This window comes from Urtica dioica, chromosome 3, assembly GCF_054948205.1.
Source record: "Urtica dioica subsp. dioica isolate 48M chromosome 3, U.dioica_male_clone48M_v1_H2, whole genome shotgun sequence".
Lineage (NCBI taxonomy): Eukaryota > Viridiplantae > Streptophyta > Magnoliopsida > Rosales > Urticaceae > Urtica > Urtica dioica.
This window is the reverse complement of record NC_142758.1, coordinates 42,582,963-42,608,853: the sequence shown is the minus strand read 5'-3', so window position 1 is coordinate 42,608,853 and position 25,891 is coordinate 42,582,963. Positions and strand designations below refer to the sequence as shown.

Below are 25,891 nucleotides of genomic sequence, written 5' to 3'. Positions count from 1 at the left end.
CTACTCAAAATTCTACTTAATTGTGATTAGTGGATCCATTGAATATTATCTATGTTTACCCTTCATGAATATCATCAACTAGATGGGATGTAAAAAATTACCATTTTACCATTCTAGTTGTTATTTCCTCAACTCCTTTGTCACTTGTGAATAAGCTAGAAATAATGTATTGACGAGGAGCTAACAAGTCACATTGATTCATCCAAAAGAGTCATGACTCAATTTGGACACTAGCTAGTTCATTTATTCACATTCCAAGGAACAAAGCATGATGTGATATACATTGCATTTCAGCAATCTTGTACATGAATTCCATATCTATGAGATCTTCACAAAGTTGTTCATGACATCTTCATAACTTAGTACTTCACCAATAGGTCTTGTCTATATAACATATTGAACCTAGAACTCTGACTTTCTCAAATGAGAGTACGTAAGCTATGAAATGACGTGTCTCATTTCATGATTGAGGTAAGCATGATGCAATTCATACATAGTGACTTTGAGACAGAAGAGGTTAAATGGTTTGTTCTTACAATGTCTCTAGAAGTGCAGTGGTCAATTCAGTATCTTCAGAAGATATCTAGGAAGAACTGTAGAGTCTCCAACTCTCTATGTCTCATAACCAAACATCATAGGTTCTCCTAACATTCATACTGAGAATAATAGCCCTTTGATCCTTAGATTGTGAATATGCTGTTTTAAGCAAACCATGAAGAATTTGTTCATGTAAATTTGTATTTGACTCTTCATTTGTTGTTAGGTTTGTTTAAGGACTAAAGATTACGGTTTATCATAAAGGTTCAAACAAACAAGGAAGAATGATTGAATGTTTCAACTCTTTATTAATTATTCAGCAGTTACGAGCAAGATTCTTCGTAAGACTTTATTACATCAAATGTATATAAGTCATGACTACTACTCTTCTTGTGGGCACCAATGTCAACAGGTGGGGATCTAAGTTCTTCTCTTGAATTTAGGTGGAGAAAGGTGAGGAGATCTAGAAAGTGAATGTATATCTTGGCAGAGTTTTTTTCTTGGTGAATAATGACTTAACTTGGAGTTATATATGAAGGGGTATTTTTCAGGCTTGTAGGCTTTGAGCTAGCTTCGAGGTACGTTATGTGAGTATGGAGGAAAAGACCTTGCCAAGTGTTGCAAAAATTCCACGCAAGTGCACATTTCGTGGTAAGTAATTTAGATTTGTAAGTAAAGATGTCGAACCCACGAGAACTAGTATAAATTAATGACTTAATTTAACTTGAATGTGAATTGATTCCAAAGTAGTAAAGAGAGATGATTTAACGATTAACTAGAGTAATTAAACTAAAAAGCAATAAACAATAACGAGATTTTAATAAAGGGAAAGCAAGATGTCATGATTTCACCAGAACTAACTAGTTTGGAGTTTCGGGCTCGAAAAACAAAATCTACTTCTATGTTGCTAAGCTCACTTAATAAAAAAATATCCACTAGCCTCTCTCGAGTGTTCTAACAAACCTATGCAATTAACATATTATTATCCTCTCGACTTCTAATCATATTAAAACAATTACACGCAACAAGTATAAGTGTTCAAACGACTACACAATCGCCTAGACTTTTCTACTAGCCTAGGTCAATCATGAAGACATGAATATTTGCACGATTCTCTACTCTCAACTGAAAAAGCAAACAATCCTAAATAACAATGCTAATGGTGATAAAGCACTAGAAAACATTAACCATATTGCATATAAAGCAATCTATAAACTGAAATAAACAACTATCATCTAAACCTAACGAACCCCCCAACCATCATCGATCCCGGCTACATCAAGACCCTATAAAACCTAGCCTCTAATCGCGTTCATGATCATAAATAAACACAAGAGAATAGTCGAAAGAAATAAAAGCAAAAAGGAATCCATATTAACTAAAATTGATGTTCAACAATAATCTAAAGTGCATCAAAATAAAAAAAAAATAAAAAATAACGGAAAAAGAAGAAGAGCAAGTGAATTAGAGTTTGAAAATCTCGTCGGCTCGTCAATTCCGGCAAAGGCATTTTTCTCTTCTCCAATAGCTCTCCAAAAGTAGCCAAACATAATTTCAAAAACTAAAGTAAAGTAAAGATTATGTTTTTGAGGTTACAAAAGTGTATTTATAGGTTAAAGGGTATTTTCCGAGCAATCTAGGCCATTAAATGAGATCTAACAGCCCAGATCCGCTCAAAATTGGAAAATTTGACGTCCGGATTCAGGAGCAGCGCGGCCAATGGATGGTCACCATGCCGCGCTATGTGGATGACCACGCTGCGGTCCATGTCATTGATGAACACATAGAAAACCTTTATGGAGACCGCGACGTGCCGGATGTTGACCGCACAATGGTCAAGTGTTGACCCAGGCTGTCTTCGCTTGACTTTGCCCAAAAAATGTTATTTTTCTCTGTTCTGACTCCCGGTAGCTCCCATACAGCTCCAATATGCTCAAATTATGTCATGTTATTCGATTTTCACCATTTACCTGCAATTTATAATAAAAATTTGAAAGAACCGTCAAATGCACTTAAGAACAAGCTAGATTCGTATCCGGAAAAGAGAGATTCGTAATTATAAAACACACTCATCACCAAGGATAAAATAGGGCGAGGTTAGGATCACTCCAAGGTGTGATGCGAGGCACGAGGTGAAGCCAACACGAGGCACGAAGGGCACGACGTTGTGTGGGCCGAGGCAAGCTCCTCACCTAAGCATTGGATGAGGTAAGAGGTACAGATGGAACTTGTCGTATTGGGCCTTCTCTATTGGGCCATTCGCTTGTTTTCTTGGGTTTTTTTATATCATTTTTGTTGTCGGACCGCGTCTTCTTTTTTATTGGGATGTTAATTTTCTCGTAAAAAAATGAGGAAATAACTGTAACTTCCCAATTTTGTATGCGACTTATCGCGCAAGAAACTATATGTTATTTTCACCACGATCCTTTTGTTTTGACTTATATTATGACATCAATTTGGGTGATTTCAATCTTATATGGAATTGGTATTTTGACTTTGGGAAGTATCTTGTGATGAATACCTCAAATCAACATTATCGTAGTACCTCGGGAGACAACGCCTCGTAAGGTAGGGCCTCGTAGGTCAGAACCTAGCAATATAAAGACCATTAGGGTAGAGCCTTGTAAGGAAAATCCTCGTAAGGCGAAACCATGTAAGACATGGTCTCATAAGAAAGGCAGGACCTTGTAAGGCGAGGCCTCGTAAGGCGGATTTCCATATGGTGGAGCCTTGTGAGGATGAGCCTCTGAAGATCGAGCCTCATAAGGTGGAGTGTCAATAGACCAAGCCTTGTAAGGTAGGACCTCATAAGGTGAGACTTTGTAAAGTAAAGCATCGTAAACTGCAGCCCTATATGGAGAAAACCTCGTAAGGTGGAACCTCATAGGCAAACCTCTAATGCTAAAAAAAGATCTTTATCTGCTGATGTTGAAGGGATATTTATAGCCCTCCGTGGTTGTTGTTGCTTGTTTAGTGGTCGGTGGCGGTGGCTTGTTGCTTCATTTAAGCTTTGGCATTGTTGATCATTTTGAGGAAAAATTGTTTTAACTCTCTTTCTTTGATGAGATTTTTTTTTACTCAGATTTGGTTGAGAGCTTCATCTTTAATTCCAAGTGAAAGCACTCATATGTTAGGTGTATGTGGTCCCTATGAAATTCACAATATTTATATTTGTTACACCTCTATGGCTCCAGTTTCATCGGTTCAGGATCACTAAATTTTCCACGTGCCAACGCTAGGATCCTAAACATTTTTTTTCGGTCAAGGGGTGATTTTGGTGTAAGTTCGTGTCATCTTCCTTCACGAGTCGTCTGATTTGTTGTCTTCCATTTTCCGATTACTTTGATGGCTGATCCTTATGCTTTAGATTAACTCTTCTAGGGAGACAATAGTTTGGTCATCGTCTTTGGCTCCTTCTTGATCATGGAGTTTAGAAATCCAACATACGATATGGAGTTTTATGCACTGCTTCGAGCACTTAGACGTGGACAAACTACTTGATAACGAAAGAGTTTGTGATCCAAACTGACCAGGGATCCTTAAAGTACTTCAAAATCCAACGCAAGATGAACAAACACTCGCACTCATTAGTTTCAATTCTTAGAGTTTTTTCCATACATCATCCGGTATATAAAAATGAAAGGAGTATGTGGTTGTCGATGCCCTTTCTTACAAGTATGTTTGATCTAAACCCTTGATGATAAATTGATCAATTTTGTACGTATCAAACACTTTCATAACGATGATCTTGATTTTGGGAAAACTTATCGTTTGTGTGAAAATTGAGATACTGATTTTCTTCATACATAATAATTTTTTTGTTCAAGAAAAATATGTTGTGTGTTCCCAATTGTCCATTACGAGATTTATTAGCTATGGAATTCCATGGTGTAGGATTGATGGGGCATTTTTTGGTAGCTAAGAGCTTAGAAATTTTACATGAACGCTTATTTTGGCCTGACATGAAAAAAAAGACATTGAGAGGATAGTTAGTCGATGTCGCACTTGTAGGGATGCCAAATTTAGGGTACCACCTAATGTCCTTTACTCACCCCTATCCGTTCCTATTTTTACTTGCATAGACAATACAATGGATTTTGTATCGGGATAACTTAGGAGAGTAAGAGAGGTTAGAACTCTATTTGTGTCGTTGTAGATTGTTTCTCTACAATAGCAAACTTTATTTTTTGTCGTACAAATATTGATGCCTCTAATACTGCCAAGTTGTTATTTTGAGAGATTATATGTCTTCATGGATGCATATGATGATAGTTTTTTATTTATTTTATTTTTTCATTTTTTTATGGAGATGCCAAGTTCTTGAGAGTTACCTTTGGAAGACTTTATGGGGGAAAGTAATTAGGAACCAAAATTTTGTTTTCTATTACTTGTCACCGAAACTAACGGTCTAATCGAGGTAGTCAATAGAACTTTATTAACCTTATTGAAGGATTTGATAAGGAAAACATAAAGTCTGAAGAAGAATGCACACCACATGTTGAGTTCGCATATAATCACTCACTTCATTCATCAACTAATAGGCGCAGTTTATCTTTTGGGTTAGATTTTTGGTGAAATTATTTTTTGTGACACTGGAAAACGACGCATATAATTTGTTAGTGGAAAAAGATCAATCACTAAACAATTTGTGTACGATGGATCATTGCCAAAAATATCATCTTTGTCGAATCTTGGTTTGCAGACGACATATGCCCTTCCCTGGCAGCGTGCGATTTGGCATCATTAGAGGCGGCATACATTGGTTTCAATATGTTATATTTTAGAAATTTGTAACTTATTAGGACATTCCAGACATAACGTTTGTGATATAGTCAAAGTTTGAAAACTTATTAAAAAAATAGTCAAACAGATGACGTGTCACTTGAATACACCATTTGAATTTTTTTATTTTGTCCTTCATTTAAATAAGTTTTTTTTTGTTCTTCACTCTTTCTCTCTCATACATTTTTTTTTCATAAAAACTTCAAAAATCCATATATTTCTCATATGAACTCGAAACTGAGTGATTTCAAATCCTACATATGCATAGCAAAGAGAGCTTCAAAAATAGACTCATTGTATTGGATGAAAAATCCTGTCTTCTATTGTAGAATTCCGCCAGAATCCACCATTGGTACATTTTCCGTTCACCGGCGAAATGTGATTTTTGATCCGCATTTTCAAGATCAAGGCATAAAAAACTTCAAGGTTGTCATTATCGTCGTCTTTTCTTCTCAGTGATAACCCAAGCTTTTTCTATGAAAAATTAAAAATGTATGTAATTTTTTTTATGGAAATAACTGGAAATTTTCGGATTTTTTTGGAAATAAATGGAAATTTAATGAAGATTAGTCTGAGTTTTTGGGTTTACAGAGAAAAGCTAAGAAACAAAATTTGTGAAAATTTTATTTTTAATTAACAAAGTAGGTTGAAATTTTTCTAGAAATTCGGAGCCCAAAACACTTGTCATTAACCGTCAATTTTTTTAGATTATTTATATATTTTTTGATTAATTATAGCATGTTTAATATAAGGATATTTAAGCCAAATATAATTTTCATTGACTATTTTTCTAAACATTTGCAAACGTTGGCTACACCCTAATTTTATAATTTATTTTTGGCTATCAATCTACGACGCTCTATATTTTAATATATGTCAATTACAATTTGTAATTTTTCTTAAAAAACAAAATATATTGCAACATTATCAACTCTTACGATGGGTAATCAAGATGTTTCCTGTTATTAAAAAGAATTGGTTTTACTTGAAGATCATGATCAACCACAAATATTTATCATAATTAACGGCAAACACATGTTTATTGAGAAACACTCTATGTTCAGTCATATCATATATTAATATTAATTATTTGATTATATATATATATATATATATATATATATATAAATTTATTACAATTAGTTAATTCTCAGATTTTTTATTTATTTATAATTTTAACTAAAATTTCATTTTATTAAGAAATTAAATCATCAAGTCCGCAGAAAATTACTTAATTAAAAGTGTAAATTTAATTAATTTTTTAGTTAATTTAATTAATTAATTTATCACAGACCGCTTGATATAATATTTTCTTAATAAAATAACATTATATATATATATATATATATATATATATATATATATATATAGTTAACATTAATGAACACAGTTAACGACAACGAACAACATTTTAATCAAAATATACAATAACAACCGGCTACGGTATATTAAATTCATTATATCACATTTCCGTTAACAATGATTAAATTTCAATTACCTAATTGATTCATTGGTTATAATTATCTTAACAATAATATACATTATTTTTTAAGAGAAATGGTTATAATTTAAATTACTAATATACGGAGATATAAACATCGATTAAACAATAATGGACAACTTTATAAACATCGATTAAACAATAATGGACAACTTTATAAACATCGATTAAACAATAATGGACAACTTTTATATATATAGTTAACATTAATGAACACAGTTAACGACAACGAACAACATTTTAATCAAAATATACAATAACAACCGGCTACGGTATATTAAATTCATTATATCACATTTCCGTTAACAATGATTAAATTTCAATTACCTAATTGATTCCTTGGTTATAATTATCTTAACAATAATATACAGTATTTTTTAAGAGAAACGGTTATAATTTAAATTACTAATATACGGAGATATAAACATCGATTAAACAATAATGAACAACTCTTATCACAATGAACATTTACAAACAAATATGGCTATAAATAACATTAAACATACAATCACATCTTCTGTTATCAAGGACAAATGATTAATTACTCAATTAAGTGTGATTAACAATAACTAATGATAGTACCTTTTGTGGGTCTTCGTATTCCTTGTTTTGTTTTGTTTGTGTGTTGAAGTTATTTAGTGTAAAAATTAAAAAAATGGGATTCGAATTTAAGAGAGCTATTTCAGTCTTTACAACAAGTACTTAATGATGATATCCAAAGTAAGCGGAACACATTGAATTTGACAAATGATATCATTAACCAAAAGGAGTAAAAATAATATAAATAATTGGCTACATACCATCTTAAACACTAGCAATTTGGTTTTAGCCAACCTTTCGTTAATTTCCCGTAAATAGCCATCTTGCTTACGTGACATCTTATTAATTGAATTAGATTTACACATTTGCCCTTATTTAATTTGGCCGTTATTTTAATTAGGCAGTTTTTTTTTTAAATTTTGAATCAAATATTGAAACCGAAAGGGAAGTTTTCAAATTTGAAATTTGAATTTCCAGCAGATTTTGAAAGTTTCCAGCGCATATTTATTATTAACGTGTATTTGGAAGTTTTCAGCGTTGACTTTAGCTATTAGTTTCTATTTTCGTGGCAATTCATTATGGATAAAATCTGTAAATATATTCTTCATTTATTGATATTATTTTGTCTTCCATATATTCATAATTTAAGAACGTCCAAAATATTTCCTGAATTTTTTTCAGTTTATTTACACGAGTATACTGTAAATATGCTTTGTATTTACAATGAATATATTGTAAATATGCTTTGTATTTACACGAATATACTGTAAATATGCTTTGTATTTACACGATTACACGAATATACACCATCCGAATAAAAACAAATCATCTTATTCTGTGTGACGACCCGACTATTCGGACCGTCTTACTTAACTTACTTTTTAAAACTTAAGAAAATTTGGGGTAAATTTTTTTTTTTTTTAAACATAACTTAAAATATAAAGTTTGAAACCTCATAACCTAAAAAAAATAAATTTTCATTTAAAACTTGATTAACGAAAACAACCAAAAAGTCGAAGTTGCATAATCGCAAATTAAAACCCAAAAATACCATAGTAAATAAATACCATAAATAAAGTCGTAACCTTTAACGGAATTGAAAAACATAACTTAAACCATGAAACTTAAAACCTTGGGTTTGGATTATTGAAAAAACTGAAACCAAAGCGGAAGTCTCTTATTTTCGAAAACGGCAACCATAACCCAACCCTCTCGCTATCGCCGCCGCTGATCCACCCTCCTCACTTGCTCATATGTTGTTTACCTACAACACGGACGTATAAACATAGAGTGAGCTAACGCTCAGCGAGAATAACTATAACTCACAAAACATAAGTAATAAAATAAAATGCATGAACCGGTTATTAGTATTTTAAATTTAACCGTGACATGAGATACCCTATTAAAAGTCTATCGTATTTTAGTTCGGGGGTCCCCTAGAGTAGCCGTACCGATTTCAGTGTACACTTTGGTAACGAACCATGGGGCTGCGACCTCCCATAGTACGCCCCGTCACATACATAAACATATGAGGAACTCTCTATGTGAGCCCGTAGTTCGGCTCGAGAAATTCCTCTAGGTACCTCCGTAATTCGAGGCGGTACGACTCTCTTGCTTACTTAACTTATTAATCGTGTTTATTACGTTAAAAACATGAGCGACATAAGATAAAAACATACATGATAACATAGCTAGAAACATAAGACGTGTTATAGATATTCTAACACACAACATAAGATAATAACATAAACTCACATATCGTCATATCATATCATAACAAGCACATTCCGAACAAACACGCACACACACAAATTCACACAATACATAAATACTTCATATCACATAATACTTAGTATATTTTGAACTAATCCGTGTTGCAGTGAGATTATTCTCACCTGGATATCGGAATTACGATCGAAGACCGTCCAAGGAAAAGGATGCTCTTAATGACTCGGAACCTAAACGGAAAAGGTTGACTATTACTTATCACGTAAGAAAAGGATTTAATACATGACTTAGTTTCTGGAAATTTTCAGAAACAAGATCCGACGTGAAATTACTAAAATACCCTTGGCTATTAGGGTTTCGGAGAAAACTGAAACTCTGGAAAAACTTTTGTAAAAAATCAAGTACGTATCAAATATAATTTTGAGCACTTTTTGTAAAGGCATCACGGCCAAAATAATATTTTAACTATTTATTAAAAATAAAAGAAGTGCTAAGATCTAACTTTAAAGTTTTTGTCAAAAACTGTCTGCGCACCGTTTTGAAAATAATCAGAAAATATTCAGTATTTGATAAAAATATTTTTCGATTAAAGTTTTAGATAGAAGACATTTAAACCTAAAGTTTCCAAAAAGAATCAACGCAAAACCAAATTTGTTGAATCCAAAGTAAGCGTTTAAAGTCTGAAAATCGAGAATAGGTCTCAGGTCTGTGCGCCGATTTGAAAATAATCGGAAAATATTCTGTATTTCATAAAAATATTTTTCGATTGCAGATTTAGATAGACGACACTTAAAACTAACGTTTCCAAAAAGAATCACAAAAATATTATTTATAATATATAATTTATAAATATTATATAACTTATATATATTATATCCATATTTTATAATCTAAAGAGCATAATAAAATTAAAAACACTCTAAAGTACACATAAAAAAAGTAAAACTTCAAAAACTACCACATAAATAAATCATTTACTACTACTTTATTAAAAAAAACTAACGTAACTCGAACACAAAAATTTTAGCTTTTTAATTAAGCTAAAAAAAATTGGGATTTCACAATCTCCCCTACTTATTAGAATTTTCGTCCCGAAAATTAACAAAAGTCGAGAAAAACATAAGAATTCTTACTTGGACATACTAAAAATCTCTGAAAAGATCGGGATATCGTGTTTTCATGTCTTCTTCCCGTTCCCAAGTAGCTTCTTCGATCTTATGATTCCGCCATAGCACTTTTACCAAAGGAATCACCTTGTTCCTCAAAACTTTCTCTTCTCGATCGAGAATCTGGACAGGTTTCTCTTCATACGTCAAGTCTTCGTGAACTTCGATGGGCTCTTGGATTAAGTCGTGCGTTGGGTCAGGTAGGTACTTCTTGAGCATCGAGACATGAAACACATTGTGCACCAATGCTAACTCGGGATTCAGGGCTAGATGGTAGGCCACTTTTCCGATTCTTTCTATGATCTCGAAAGGACCAATGTACCTCGGGATCAACTTTCCCTTCTTGCCGAACCTCATCACACCCTTGAGAGGTGCTACCTTCAAGAACACCAAATCTCCGACTTGAAATTCCAAAGGTCGTCTTCTCTTATCGGCGTAACTTTTCTGTCGACTTTGGGCAGTTCCCATTCGATCACGAATTTTCTTGATAGCCTCTGTTGTGTCTCGGATAAAATCTGTTTTCTCGAGATTATTTTCTCCCGCTTCAAACCAGCGAATTGGAGATCGGCACTTTCTCCCATAGAGAGCTTCATACGGTGCAACGCCGATTGAGGCTTGGTAGCTGTTGTTGTATGAGAATTCAATAAGTGGCAGCCTCTTACTCCAACTCCCACCAAAATCCATGACACATGCCCTTAGCATATCCTCTAGGGTTTGAATCGTCCTCTCGGATTGGCCATCCGTTTGGGGATGAATAGCGGTGCTAAACTTCAGTTGCGATCCCAGCGACTTTTGCACGCACCTCCAAAAGTTAGAAGTGAAACGTCCATCGCGATCTGAGATGATGGATAGAGGAACGCCATGCAGTCTCACCACGTTATTCACGTATAACTCAGCCAACTTCTCCACGGAGTACGTGACCTTCATCGGGATAAACCTAGCAGACTTGGTCAAACGGTCCACCACTACCCAGATAGCATCATAACCCTCAACCGTCTTAGGTAATCCAACCACAAAATCCATTGTGATTTGTTCCCACTTCCATTCAGGAACTTCGATTGGCTGTAATTCTCCAGCTGGTCGTTGATGTTCGGCTTTCACTTTCTGGCAGGTAAGACATTTACTGACAAACTTTGCAACGTCACCCTTCATTCCGTTCCACCAAAAGTGTTCTCGGAGGTCTTGATACATCTTCGTGGAACCTGGGTGAACTGAATACGGTGTCTCATGTGCTTCGGTAAGAATTTGCATTCGTAACTCATCTTCGTTGGGTAAACAAATCCTTCCATCGAAAAAGAGTACATCATTCTCCGAAATGGAAAATTTTGACTCTTGGCTTTCCAACGCATCGTCCTTCAACTTTGACATCTCCGGATCACGCATTTGCGCTTCCTTGATCCTCTCAAAAAGATCTGACTGTAAGGTCATATTGGCTAATCCTTGTGTGATAATTTCAACCCCTAAATTGTTGATTTCATCAGTGAGTTGAGGAGATAAAGCTCGCATCATCGATAGACTAGCCTCACCCTTCCTACTTAAGGCATCTGCTACCACGTTTGCCTTTCCGGGGTGGTAATGGATACCACAGTCGTAGTCCTTAACCAATTCTAGCCACCTTCTTTGCCTCATATTCAACTCCTTTTGAGTGAAAATATACTTTAAGCTCTTATGATCGGTAAATATCTCACACCGAACACCATACAGGTAGTGTCTCCAAATCTTGAGGGCAAAAACCACTGCGGCTAACTCCAAATCATGAGTAGGATAATTCCTCTCGTGATTTTTGAGTTGTTGTGACGCATAAGCCACTACTTTGCCGTTTTGCATTAACACAGCACCAAGACCTGTCTTTGACGCGTCGCTGTAAATAGACAAAGGTTCTCCACTTTCAGGGACTATAAGTATTGGCGCGCTGGTGAGTCTTCTCTTCAACTCGCGAAAACTCTCTTCACACTTCTCGGTCCACTCATACTTCTTATCTTTCTTCGTGAGGGCGGTGAGTGGAGCAGCTAATGTAGAAAACCCTTCAACAAATCTTCTATAGTAGCCTGCTAAACCGAGAAAACTCCTGATCTCTGTCACACTTCGAGGCGGTTTCCAATCATTGACGGATTCTATCTTGGAAGGATCAACGGAGATCCCATCCTTAGAAACCACGTGACCAAGGAAATGCACCTTATCCAGCCAAAATTCGCACTTCGAGAATTTGGCATATAGTTGATGTCGTCTCAAAGTCTGTAGTGCAACTCGCAGGTGTTCTTCGTGATCTTCGACACTCTTAGAGTAAATCAGAATGTCATCAATGAAGACTATTACAAATTTATCCAAGACGTCGCTAAAGATCCTATTCATCATATCCATGAAGGCTGCTGGGGCGTTAGTGAGTCCAAAAGGCATGACCGTGAACTCGTAATGACCGTAGCGGGTGCGAAAAGCAGTCTTTGGAATGTCGTCCTCTTTGACTCGTAATTGATGATAGCCGGATCGCAAGTCAATCTTCGAAAATACTTTTGCTCCCTTGAGTTGGTCAAACAAGTCATCAATCCTAGGAAGCGGATACTTGTTCTTGACGGTGACCTTGTTAAGCTCTCTGTAGTCGATGCACATACGGAAAGATCCATCCTTCTTCTTCACGAATAAAACCGGTGCTCCCCATGGTGAATGACTTGGACGGATGAATCCTTTATCCAACAACTCTTGAAGTTGTGTTTGTAGCTCCTTGAGTTCAGCTGGCGCCATTCGGTAAAGGGCCTTAGAGATCGGTCCCGTACCAGGTAGTAATTCAATCCCAAAAGAAATCTCATGCTCTGGAGCTAAGCCTGGTAATTCTTCGGGAAAAACATCTACATAATCCCTCACCACTGGCACATCGTCAGGAGTTGCTTCTACATCCTTAGTCTTGTCCACTACCGACGCTAGGAATCCATAACACCCTTTACTCATCAATCTTCTAGCTTGTAATGCTGACACCAACATCTTAGATTTCTTGAGTGGCCTTCCTTCAAAGGTAAACCCTCTTCCCGTTACCGGTTTGAAGATTACCCTTTTTCGGCGACAATCGATCATTGCATTATTCTAGCCTAAGAAGTCCATACCCAAGATGGCATCAAAGTCTTTCATTTCTAAGACAATGAAATCGATCCTTAACTCATGACCATTGAAACTCATCTTCCTCGTCACGCAAATCATCCTATTTTGCAAAACATACATTTACGTGACTCATTAACATATTAACATATTTCTGTACTGTAAATTTCTTCGTTGTACGTTAACAATACTCATTTACAAAAAAAAAAAAAAAAACTCTGCATTGCTGAGGAAGAATATATAATAGAATATTGGGGAGAGAATCATATTATGTTGCTGAGGAAAGTAGATCCGTGCGCGACTCAAATCTCTTTGCATTGCTTCGCTGTAATAATATGCATACGCACAGAGATATCAAAAGTGTGTTGTTGTCATTCGTGTCCATCAATCACCGTCGAAGGCGATGATTCGTAACAGGGTCTTGGAGGAAGGGCTTCGCGAAGTCCGTGCCGCTCCGTACACCTCTTCGTCGTCGTTCAAGCTCCACACAGTGCCCCCGTGGAGCAGTGAAGAGTGCGGTGGGTGCGGGAGAGACGAAAACGCAGCAGAGAGGATCGCGAACGTGGTGACATCGATGCCGTTCATAGTTCTGGGTCTGATCGCTCACAGGAAGACTATATAGTTTGAAATTTATGGTAATTAATTAATGACGTTTAATTTTCTTCCTGGAATTGCGCGAACAGTTATTTTGACCAAATTTATGTATTAATTTTTTAATTATTCTGCTTCAAAATGTGCGGGATATTTTTTAGGTCTTTTTGGTCTTTTAACTTGTTAATTGATGGGTGTGACTATTTACCGAAAATTAAGTAAAGATTGGCTAAAACCAAAACCTTTATAATCGTGTGAGTATATACCAATATAACCCAAAATAATATGAAAAAAGAAGGCATGATCTAGTTTTAAAAAGAATAAACAAGAGTGAGATTTATGTTTCTTGGATTAACAACTATTTTCACGTGAAAATATAAGAATCCATCTAATCATGACTCCACTTTTTATTATTATAATATTTTCGTGTCAAATATTTTATTTTCCTCATTAACTTTTTTTTTGAGAGATTCCACCTTGACTTTCCAAACTGAATTTTTCTAACAATAGACCAGAAAATAACATGTGCTTATTCATAATCTCTCTCATCCACCAAGCAAGTGATGTAAGAAAAAAACTTGTTGGGCAAAGAGATGATCTTATAAGTGAACTGTCTGGTCTGAAACAGAATCATATGTGAGAAAACCAACCCTAATTAACTACACACACCTGTAATACAATATTTGCCACAGGTGTGTATATGCACGAAGCCAAATGGTGCTCAGGGCATGCTATAGCCCCTCCTAAAAAAATTGCACTCTTTTCACAGTTTTTAAATTTACCACAAATATTTACAAATTAACCCTCACTCAACTTTTTTTTTCTTCGCATATTAGGCCCCCTAACTTGAATTCATGACTTCGTACCTGATGTACATATATGTGTAAACTAGAGAGAGAGAGAGAGAGATTAAATGGGGATGTAAGGTAGCAGGACAAGGCGAAGACAGTGCCGTCCTTTTTTAGTAGAATGACATGCTTGCGTTGTGTCTAATCAAAGGCTTAGTTATTTTTTTTATGGAATATAACTGCAAGAATTTTTATTTTTTCTTCCCAAAGTACAATGTGCACCAACTTTATTTCATTATTTATTGAGTTATCTTAAATAGTTTGTGTTTATAATTTAATAGAATTCATGGCCAGAGAGGAGTTGAGTAGAGTGAGTTGCCTATAGCTTATCTCTCTGATCTGATTCTGATGACGATCTCTGTAATATAGCTAGGCACATAGGCTATAGGGCCTCTATGTGTGCGAATATAAATACAACTAATTCTTCTTGTACACTCGTAAGACCAACTCCACCCGATTACACTATTTTCTACTCTATTTCGCAGTACATGTCACATCAAACACAACCTCATCTCCAACCGAACTCTATTTTTTACACCAAATTGAAATATTAATTTTATATTTAGCTTTCTCTTATTTATTTATGTATTCTTATATTTATTTAATATCTTTCAATGATACCGCTTATTCATTATTTAATAATAAAATATTACTCCATAAAATAATTCAAAATACAAATTAACTCAAACTAAACTTAATATTTATTAAAACAAAAATACAATACAAAAAAAAAACATAAAATAAAATAAAAAAAAGTACAATTACACATCCGAATTAGAATATCCCTCCCACAAATGGTCGATCAAAGCTTTTCAAAGCGCGATATATGCATCTTTGTCTCTTATTTTTCTGTAACGAGTGAAAAACTCTTGAAATCGTGTATCATTCTCCTCTAATTCAACCACATATGGTGGCGTTTCTCTGTTAACTTCAATGGGCACGCTAAGATCACGCTCATCCTCTATTATCATGTTATGCGTAATTATGCATGTAGTCATTATATCTTTTAAGATATATTTTCTCCAAAATCTTGATGGTCCCGCCACAATTGCAAACCGTTCTTGGAGTACTCGAAATGCACGTTCTACGTCTTTTCTACTGGATTCTTGCCTCATTGCAAAATACTTTTTTTTCGGCCACGTGGTTCTAGAATAGTTTGAACAATAGTGGACCATTTTGGATATATATTATCAACCAAATAGTAACCCATATTATACTCATTTCCCTGTTTGACATAATGAGCGAGAGGAGCAATACCTAGAGTGAGATTGGAAAATAGGTGAGAAGACTCTAACACGTTGATGTCATTGTTGCTTCTCGGCATACCAAAATAAGCGTGCCATATCCAAAGATCATAATCAGCCACAACTTCTAGAATAATTGTAGGTTTTCCGCTACGACCCGTATATTGTCCGGCCCACGCGGTAGGACAATTTTTCCATTTCCAATGCATGCAATCCAAACTGCCCAACATTCCTAGTAAGAGGGGGAAGGATGGCATCTTCTTCTGGAAATCCTAGCTATTCTTAGCATGATATTGGGGAATCTCAAGCTTTCTTTATCGGTCTGAACAAGATAGGACTTACCAAAGAGGGTTCCATAACTTCTATTCAAGCAGTTTATGTACCTGCGGACGATTTGACCGATACCTATATGGAGAAGTCTAGCAACATCATTAGGAGTTGGTGATCTTAAATATTTCTTAGAAAATACCTCCACCATTGCTCGGCAAAACCTCTTCGGGCTTTCAATTGTCGTCGACTCTGCTATTTTGTAGTACTCGTCTGTGGCATCTGCTGGAAGATTGTATACCAGCATCCAAAATACAACAGTTATTTTTTGAAGTGGTGACAACCCAAGTCTGCCAGCGATATCCACCCGTTGTACAAAATAGTTGTCATGACTTTTAACGGCATCTTCTATTCGTAGGAATAAAGAACGAGACATTTGATACTTCCGACGGAATACGGTCTCATTGTACAATGGGGTTTTTGAACAGTCGTCAGTCTGCACTCTCTCGATCCTGATTGATGAAAGCATGTCCTGGAATCGAGCCTCATATGTTGCGCTCGGTGATTTGGTTGACGGCATGTTGATTGATAATTTGCATGGTCGTGAGATTATTTTGGATAATTTGATGAAATATAACATCCCATTGCTCATCAATTTGAGCCATTTGAAGTAGAATATTGTCATCAGAGGAAGAAGATGAAGAAGATAAATTAAAATTCATTTTGAGAGATGAGTGATGAGAGATTAAGTGTGTTGAGAGAATGTTAATTAAAATTCATTTGAATTACACTATTTATAGGGTATTGAGTGTTAGAGCCGGTTCAAGAAGTGTGAGAGCCTTGATGAGTGATGACATTTAGTTGTCATATCACTTCAGACCTAGGTTGGGAAGTGTGAGAATCTTGTAAGAGTGATGACATTGAGTGGTCACATCGCATCATACTCGGGTCGGGAAGCGTGAGATTATGTATGAGTTTTTGAGTGAGAAAATTTTCTATAAATAGTATCTTCCATAAGTTGTGTTTTCATCCAAAAAAATTCTGAGTAAGATACATTACAAAAAATGGCAAGCCAAGCTTCTAGAATTGTCGAGTTTACATGGAGATTTCTCAAGACCCTATCATTGGTATATATCAATCATCTGATAGTTTTTGGAGTCGTGATAAAGATAACTACAACAATGCAAAAAAACCAACTTCAGAGATGCGTTCAAAGCGATCAATCCAGTCTCAAATCCAATTAATTGAGAAAGCTACAAGGAAAATGCATGCATGCATTCGGAAAATTGAGAATAGACACCTGAGCGGTGCTTCAGCTGAAGATATTGTGAGTATTTTAGCTATTTTTATCTTCTTTTTCAATTTTACGTAATTGTAATTGGTTATATCAACTTGCAGATGGATCAAGCTAAAGTGTTGCTTGTAGATGATGAAAAATTCAAGAGAGGTTGGAAGTTTGATCATGTGTGGAATATCATTAAGAATTTTGAAAAATTTCAAGACGGAGCCTCAAGTGCCAAACAAAGATCTCGAGATTTGTGTTCTTTTTCAGAGTCCGAACAACAAACTCCCGAGTCCACTAGACAACCATGTAAGGACGAGCTTTTGCGTCACTCATATTTGGAAATAATAAATGAGCTTTCCATTGTTACAACTAAATTCTCGAGTGAATTATGCTCCAATAGATTTATCGGATTGATTTAAAATATATTAAGGTAAGGAGAAATCTCGGAGTAAATAAAGGAATTTTCGAGTTTATCTCGATTAATAAATTAATTCCGAGGAAATATCCCGGAAATTAATTTAAGAAATAAATTCTCAAGGACGAGAATTAATTCCGAGAAACCTTAAATATATTTTAATTAATTGAGAACGAACGAGAAAATTCTCAATTCGAATCATATAATTATAATCGGTTCGGTTATGGATTTAATAAAATAATTATATGAAGATGACTTGGTTGTAATGATTTTTAAGGGACCCATTTGAAAGAAAACAAAAAAAAAGAGATTGGTTTGTGAATAATAGGATAAGGATTGCCTTGCCACGTCATCAATCAAAGAAATGAGATATTTTTTAAGTGATGTTTATCACTTTGCCGAGTGGAAGGAAGAAGTGAAATTTTATCTTAAGTGATGTATATCACTTGATCGGCCAAACCACACAATCCCACGCGAGAAAAAGAAGAAGAAGAAGAAAAAAGAAGAGAAAGAAAGGAGGAGAAAGAAAGAAAGAAAAGAGACAAGTCAAAAGAATAGGTGGTCGAATAGTATGGAACGTTTCTTAGCTTAGATCAGAGAAGTTATGTCAGCGCCTTATTTTTAGGCGTCGATTCTTTTCTGTATCTCTGTTTGTTCTCGTGTACTCTCTGATGCTCGTTTTTTTTAGACGCTCCGAGTAACGTGTCTAGGAGGACGTTTTGAATACGTTCCTTATGAGCTTTCTTTCCAGTAGCAGTATGTATGTTAGTAGATCAGTGGACGAGATACTAAGTACGCTCCATGTTCGATCTTTCTCTTCCATAGATAAGTCCATATTGCTATAAGGATTAGCAGCGAGCAGGAAGGAGCTCACGTGGACTGGGTTATACGTGAAGTTAAGAAGAACCCTTTTTTCTGGAAGAGAAGATCTCAGGATTCGAAAGAATCATATCCGGGTAAGTGAATTTTTAGGCACCTACAATATCAAGAAATATTATATATATATCTATATATATACACATATATTCTACGTGCATTTTTTTATGTGCTTTCTAGTAAGCAAGATTATGAAGAGCCAAAAGATAAGTCACTATCAAGATTAAGGGCTTTAAGCCACTAACGAACTGGAAAACAGAATTAGTCCGGCTAACAAAAATGGCTAGAGGTAACTAGGAACCCGAGCCTTTGTTACGTGTTTAGTTAGTTCCCCCTAAGAGATCCAGTCCTAGTGAACTGGATTATGAGAGACTGTGATTAAGACTCGTATTCAAAAGCTAGGATATTATGATAGGATCTCTGGGAGTCACATCCTGAGATCTTATAAGTCACGAATTAATAAGCGAAAAAGAATATATGTAAGATCGGGATTGAACCCGAACTAAACAGTCTCTGATATTAGGTTAATTAAAGAGAAAACATGGAATGGTACCGCCTCCGACATATACCCCATGTTAGCAGGTACCTATTATGCTTCGTGCTGGTACCACATGGGGATTAGGCAGAAGACTGTGCACCCTCCTATCTGGCGCCAATAAGACATGTGTCGTGCGGATATCATTAAGGGATCCCGAGCAGGAAATTTATTGTATGATGGGAATTGCCGGGACCTAAGCTGGCATATTCTCAAGTAAGAGGAGTTATCGGGACCTAAGCTGATAATTCCATAGATTATGATGAAAGTATGTTATGATGTGAATCACCGGGACCTAAGCTGGTGAATTCTAAAGTAAGAGGAATCTCTCGGGACCTAAGCCGAGTGATTCCTAAGTAAGATGAATCTATCGGGACCTAAGCCGATTGATTCTTAAGAAAGGTGGATCTATCGGGACCTAAGCCGATTGATTCTTAAGTAAGGTGAATCTATCGGGACCTAAGCCGATACTTCCGCAAGTTATGATAAGAGATGAACTGCATGTAATGTATTGCTTACGTGTTATGTGCACGATGCATTAGTTATATAGATATCCGCTTACTGAGTCTTTCGACTCACAGTTATTATCTTGATATTGTAGATAAAGGCAAAGCTAAAGAAGATTAAGCAGAGCATCAACAAAACCCGATAAGTAAGTAGGCGTGTGTATGTACGGCTGCCGACTTGTAGCTAAGTCAAGGGCGAATTAGTCTGTTTCGTTTTTAAAAAGATGAGTCTTTTTGTTGTAAAGTTTAAAATAGTATGTTATATGAAAAACGAAAAATTCGCCCATAATTTTGAGACGCTTATGTAAATATTTTAAAAGTTTTTTTTTTAGAAAATGTTTTCCGGAAGCGCTTCCACCAAAATTTTTATGAATTTTATTTTATGTTAAGTAAGATACAGAGATCTCTGCCGCGGCTCGCGGGCGAATTTCGGCTCGCGGGTCGTGACAAACCATCTCCTTCTGAGCGATCAATTGGATTGAAAAAAGCCAAACTAAAAATGAAAAAGGATGACGAAGTAGGGTCCTCCATCAGCAAGGTTGATGAAGGAAATATACTTCTTGAGCAGCTGAAAAAGCCAAGATTTTTCAAAAGAGAGCCGAACAACAACAATCTCAAATACCACTTCCTAATTTCGATTAATATTCGCAATATTTCTCCGGTTTTGGAGGATCCGACGCTAATCTTCCCGAGTATTAGTTTATGTCATGTAATTTTATTTTCAATTTTATTTTATTATATTGTGTTTTTTTTTATTTTAATGTATTTTTTTTTGCATTTCGATGTCGTTGTAATGTTATTTCGTTTCGGTATTAATATTGATGTCATTTTAGTTTTTCTCAAACTCCAAACGTCAATGTTGTATTTGAAAATAAATTGAAAATATAAAATATGAATAATTTAAGGATAAATATGATATAATTTTATAAATCAGTGCAAATATATAAATTATAACTTTACATGGACTAATTTTTTTTTTTATTGCAGTGAATAGTGTCGCGCCATATTTGGCGCGACACCAAAAGCAATTAAGAACCCACGCCATTTTGGCGTGGGAAATGCAGATCGGGTGGACTCCACCCTTATCCCATTCAGTGGGAATGATGTTCGGGTGGAGTTTGTCTATGCTCTGAAGGAGATTTTAGAGTCCTTCAAAAAAAACATAGAAGGAGAATTTAGAGAGGTTGCTTGGTATTAAATTGCTAAAATTATTCATTTTCTACTCTAAGAATTACGTGGCAAACTAGTACCACTATCTTCATTAGATTCGGAATTGGAAGTTTGGAACCCATTGTTTATCAAACGATCTTATTTATTTCATTAAGAAAACATGAATAAATTTCAATATAAAAAGAATTCGTAGTTCAAACAGAAGTAATGACCACGAAATAGCCTACGGAGTACGGACCACATTACTGTCTTAAGAGCGAATGGTTTTGTTTTAGCCAGTAATTAAATTCATGAATCTCTATGTGAAAATGTCAAACTAAAATCAACCAATACGAAACTACATGAAGAAAAAAATAAATCCAATCCCATTGCAAATCAAATACACAACCTTGCATAGAGAAATTACATTACATTTCTAACTAGCCCTTGAGCGAATTCAAATATAATCTAAGATGTAAAAGACCATAAGTAAAGACCAACACTGATTTATATTCATCACCTACTCAAATTGACTCGACTTTTAAACATTATAAATTATCTACTCCAAAACGTCTTAATCTATCATGTCCGCATAGTTTTTGTATGTGGACACCCTTAAATTTTCAATTTTACCCTTTATAAAATGCATCTTGACATTAATATGTTCCAATATTTCATGAAAGGCGTGATGCTTTGACACATGTATGACGGTTTTGACTATTACAACATATTGTGGTCCCAATAGTGAAGAGTGTTATAATTGACTAAAGATTTAAACTAACACCTACACAACAAACTGTTAACATGTATCTATGATTTAATGGTGTTTTAGACAAGATATTATAGATCAGTTATCCGGTAGTTTTAATCAAAATTAATTTTTCATTAATTAGAAACTTCTAAGACCCCGTTTACCACCTAAAATCTAAGCCTTGATGATCAAGAATGCCGAGGAAAATTGAATTTTTTTTAATTTTAATTGAATAATTTTGTACCTCACTTTTGTAGTATATTTTTTCTAACCAATCATATTTTTTTTTTAATTAAGATATTTCATCTTCCAAGTACGTTGCATGCATCGTTATTTGTTAGAAATATTACGTAAATATTATTTATTTCGGGAAAAATAGACAACTTGATAGTAGAAAATATAAAATAAATAAAAGATAACAACAACAATATTAGAAACGAGGAGATGAACGGAAGACAAGACAGGAAAACAAAGGCTGATGACCATTCGACGATTTCCTTAATGTAGTATTGCCCTCCCAGGGGTGCCGAAATCGACGAGCAATTCACCTCCCAGGATACAACGGCGGAAACGAGAAGAGTTATACGCCAACGAACTTCTCCGGCGAACTAAAACCCGTAACAGAACAGATCACCGACTAGAATAAAACCAAAGCAATTTTGGAGGAGAGAATGAGAGGAGAGAATATCGATTTCTTGGTGTGTTAGATGCCTCTATTTATAGGGCAATGTCTCAGAGAGGTTACAACCTTGAGCCTCACAAAACCGTCCAGCCATTATGGCAATTAAACTCATTAACTAGTACTAATGACAAACGTTTTTTTCTCAGCCTTCTATTGGAAATCTTTCAGATACCAAAACCGCCCAACTCAATGCATGCAAAACCGTCCAGCATTGTGCCATTCAATGCAGGGTACAACATTAATTCTCATCATAACAAAACAAGTTATTTGTGGAATTAAAAAACTTATGAATTGACAATTGGAATAAAAAGATAAGGATTGGCCTAATGCGCAAGCCCGAGACCGAGATCGAGACCGAGACATTCCCGAAACCCAAAACCCAAAACCCGAGCCCGAGCCCGAGCCCGGCCCGGCTCGGCTCGGCGGCGGCGCGCGTGTGTGTGTGTGTGCGCGCACGAGGGATTAAGAGTTAACCCACCCATACTCTCATCTCTTGCACTTGCTTATCCAAAGAGGATAGCATTTAAACACAATACAACACACTTACCCAACCCATGTGGGACTCTTAAAATTCACTTCATTTACATATAACAAATGTGTTCTTTACGCATAATTTTAGCATCAATTTCTCATTCACTATAGATCCGATTTTGAAAACTTTTAATTGATATTATACCCCTTTCTGCAAAGAATTTTAATACGCAAGAATTACACATTTCCGATGAGTGGACCCTACTCAAATATTTTTCGAAAATCACATCTTTCGTGATAATAAAAAAAAATCTTTTTATTACCAATATTCTCAATCTATTCCAACAATCCCCCACATGTATGAAATCGCATGACGACAACAAAAGACTATTCCAACAATCCACACATGAATGAAATGGCATGACGACAACAAAAGATTCGACACGACTCAATATGGTGATTGGTTCTACTGTCAATACCAGTATAGGATAGCTTCATTTAGTTAGTAAAACGGGAAGTGATAGACAAAATCTTTGAACCTTCACTCGTGGAAATATGTCATGTTTATGGACTACTCAGTAGACGCGATGTCCTTGAACTATTAATCATTTGTATATAAATGATAAGCATATAATTTACTGATACTTCCTACCATAGGTTTTAGTTCTCATGGTTATGTTCGTTTAGGCCTTGAGCATGCGCCTAGTTCTGTAAGAGTTTCTAAAGAATAAATCCCATTAATTCTCTTTCGAAGCGGAGATGATTCTTTCAATAAAGAGTAATCCTGCGTTACTCGTTCGGAATCTTAAAGATCCAATTTCAAAGAATCATTAAAAGCACAATGCTTAGCCTCGTACGGGTGTCACCGTTTTATCATAGGAATAAGACCGGGGTTATTTCCTCTCCCCCCCCCCCCCCCCAATGACTTCACTTCGTCCTAGCAGTTATGTTGTCATTTTGAACCAAGTTCTTGGGATCTCCAGTCATCATGGTTGGGTTCCCTGGGCTAAAAGTTTTTATATCACGGGCTTTAGCCCCATTCCTATTGACGTCTTCTCTACTTGGTCCTTATTTAACCCCTTGATTAGCGGATCCGCAATATTGTCTTTGGACCTTACATAGTCAACACTTATGACTCCAGAAGAGAGAAGTTGTCTAATGGTATTATGTCTAGACTTACCATTGTACATAACACTTTGTGCTCTACCATTTGCAGATTGATTATATTGCAATATATACATATTGCAGGCACAGATGTTGTCCAACTTGGAATATCCTCTATGAAGTTTCTAAGTCATTCAGCCTCTTCGCCACACTTATCCAAAGCAACAAACTCAGATTCCATCGTGGATCTCGTTATCACAGTTTGTTTTGAGGATTTCCACGACACAGCCGCACCACCTAAAGTGAATACATATCCACTTGTGGCTTTAGAGTCTTGTATATCAGATATCCAGCTCGCGTCAGAGAAACTTTCAATGACTTCGGGATGTCTAGTATAGTGTAGACCATAATCACGAGTAAATCGTAAATACCTCAGTACTTTCACGATTGCTTTCTAGCGTTCAGAACTTGGATTACTCATGTATCTCACAAGTCTATTTACAGAGTAAGCTAAATCAAGTCTAGTACAATTCATCAAGTACATTAGACTCCCTATTATTCTAGCATACTCGTTTTGAGACTCGCTTTCTCCTTTATTTTTAGACAAATGTTGACTTGCGTCTATTGTTCTAGAGACTCCATTATCATTCTTTACAAATTTGTCTAGAATTTTATCAACATAGTGTGATTGACTCAAAACAAGTCCATTTCATGTTCCTTTAATCTTGATCCCCAAGATAACATCGGCTAATCCCAAATCTTTCATATCAAACCTCGAGTTCAATATATCTTTTGTGGAATTAATCATGCTTTCTTTACTTCCAACAATAAGCATATCATCTACATATAAACACAAAATCACATAACTGGGTTCGGTCGTTTTAATGTAGACACACTTGTCACACTCATTGATATTGAAGCCATTTGACATAATGACATTGTCAAATTTTTCATGCCATTATTTTAGGACTGTTTAAGTCCATATAATGACTTAATCAGTTTACATACTTTCCTCTCTTGCCCATGTGCGAGACAACCCTTAGGTTTGTCCATATATATCTCTTCCTCGAGATCACCATTTAGGAAATCAGTTTTCACATCCATTTGATGGGTTTCGAGATTGCGCAAAGTGGCAATGGCTACGATCAATCGTATAGATGTTATTCTCGTCATGGGAGAATAAGTATCAAAATAGTCAAGACCTTCTTTTTGTCTAAAACCCTTAATTACAAATCTCAACTTGTATTAATCGATTGAGACATCCACTTTCATCTTCCTCATGAAGATCCACTTAGAACCAAGAGTTTTACTTCCAGGAGGAAGGTCAACTAGTTCCCATGTGTGGTTATGTATGATCGAGTCAATTTCACTTCTTATGGAATCCTTCCATAAATGACCATCGACTAAATTTACATCCTCTTTATAACTTAGAGGTTCGAACTCTAACATATAGTAAGAAAGTCAGATCCAAATGACTTCTCCACCCTCGCTCGTTTACTTCTTCGAGGTTGTTCAGATTCTATCTCATCCTTGGATTCCTCATCAAGCTCTTGAGATATTTCTTCAATGTTCTCAAAACTTTGATTTGATGAACTCGGTTCATCTTCCTTAGTCTTATATGGAAATACATGTTCAAAGAACGATGCATTTTTAGACTCAATTATAGAACCTTTGTGTATATCAGGATTCTTAGAATCATGCACAATAAAGTGATACGCATTACTATGATTTGCATAACCAATAAATACACAATCAACGGTCCTTGGACCGATCTTCATTCTTTTAGGTGCGGGAGCCAAAACATTGGCTAAGCACCTCCACATTCA

The 25,891-nt window shown here is 35.6% G+C and overlaps 2 protein-coding genes across 2 annotated transcripts; one reads left to right on the top strand and one right to left on the bottom strand.

Annotated features, from left to right (window-relative positions):
• Window positions 1-10,230: 10,230 nt before the first annotated feature.
• Window positions 10,231-10,722, bottom strand: LOC149402913 (uncharacterized). Its single transcript, XM_089608559.1, has one exon. The coding sequence runs from the start codon at window positions 10,720-10,722 to the stop codon at window positions 10,231-10,233; it is 492 nt and encodes a 163-aa protein (XP_089464685.1).
• A 6,668-nt stretch (window positions 10,723-17,390) lies between these two features.
• Window positions 17,391-24,245, top strand: LOC149402912 (uncharacterized). The gene is made up of 3 exons (XM_089608557.1): window positions 17,391-17,618; window positions 17,690-17,755; window positions 24,210-24,245. Exons 1-3 carry the CDS (start codon window positions 17,391-17,393, stop codon window positions 24,243-24,245), a joined length of 330 nt encoding a protein of 109 aa, XP_089464683.1.
• Window positions 24,246-25,891: the final 1,646 nt, after the last annotated feature.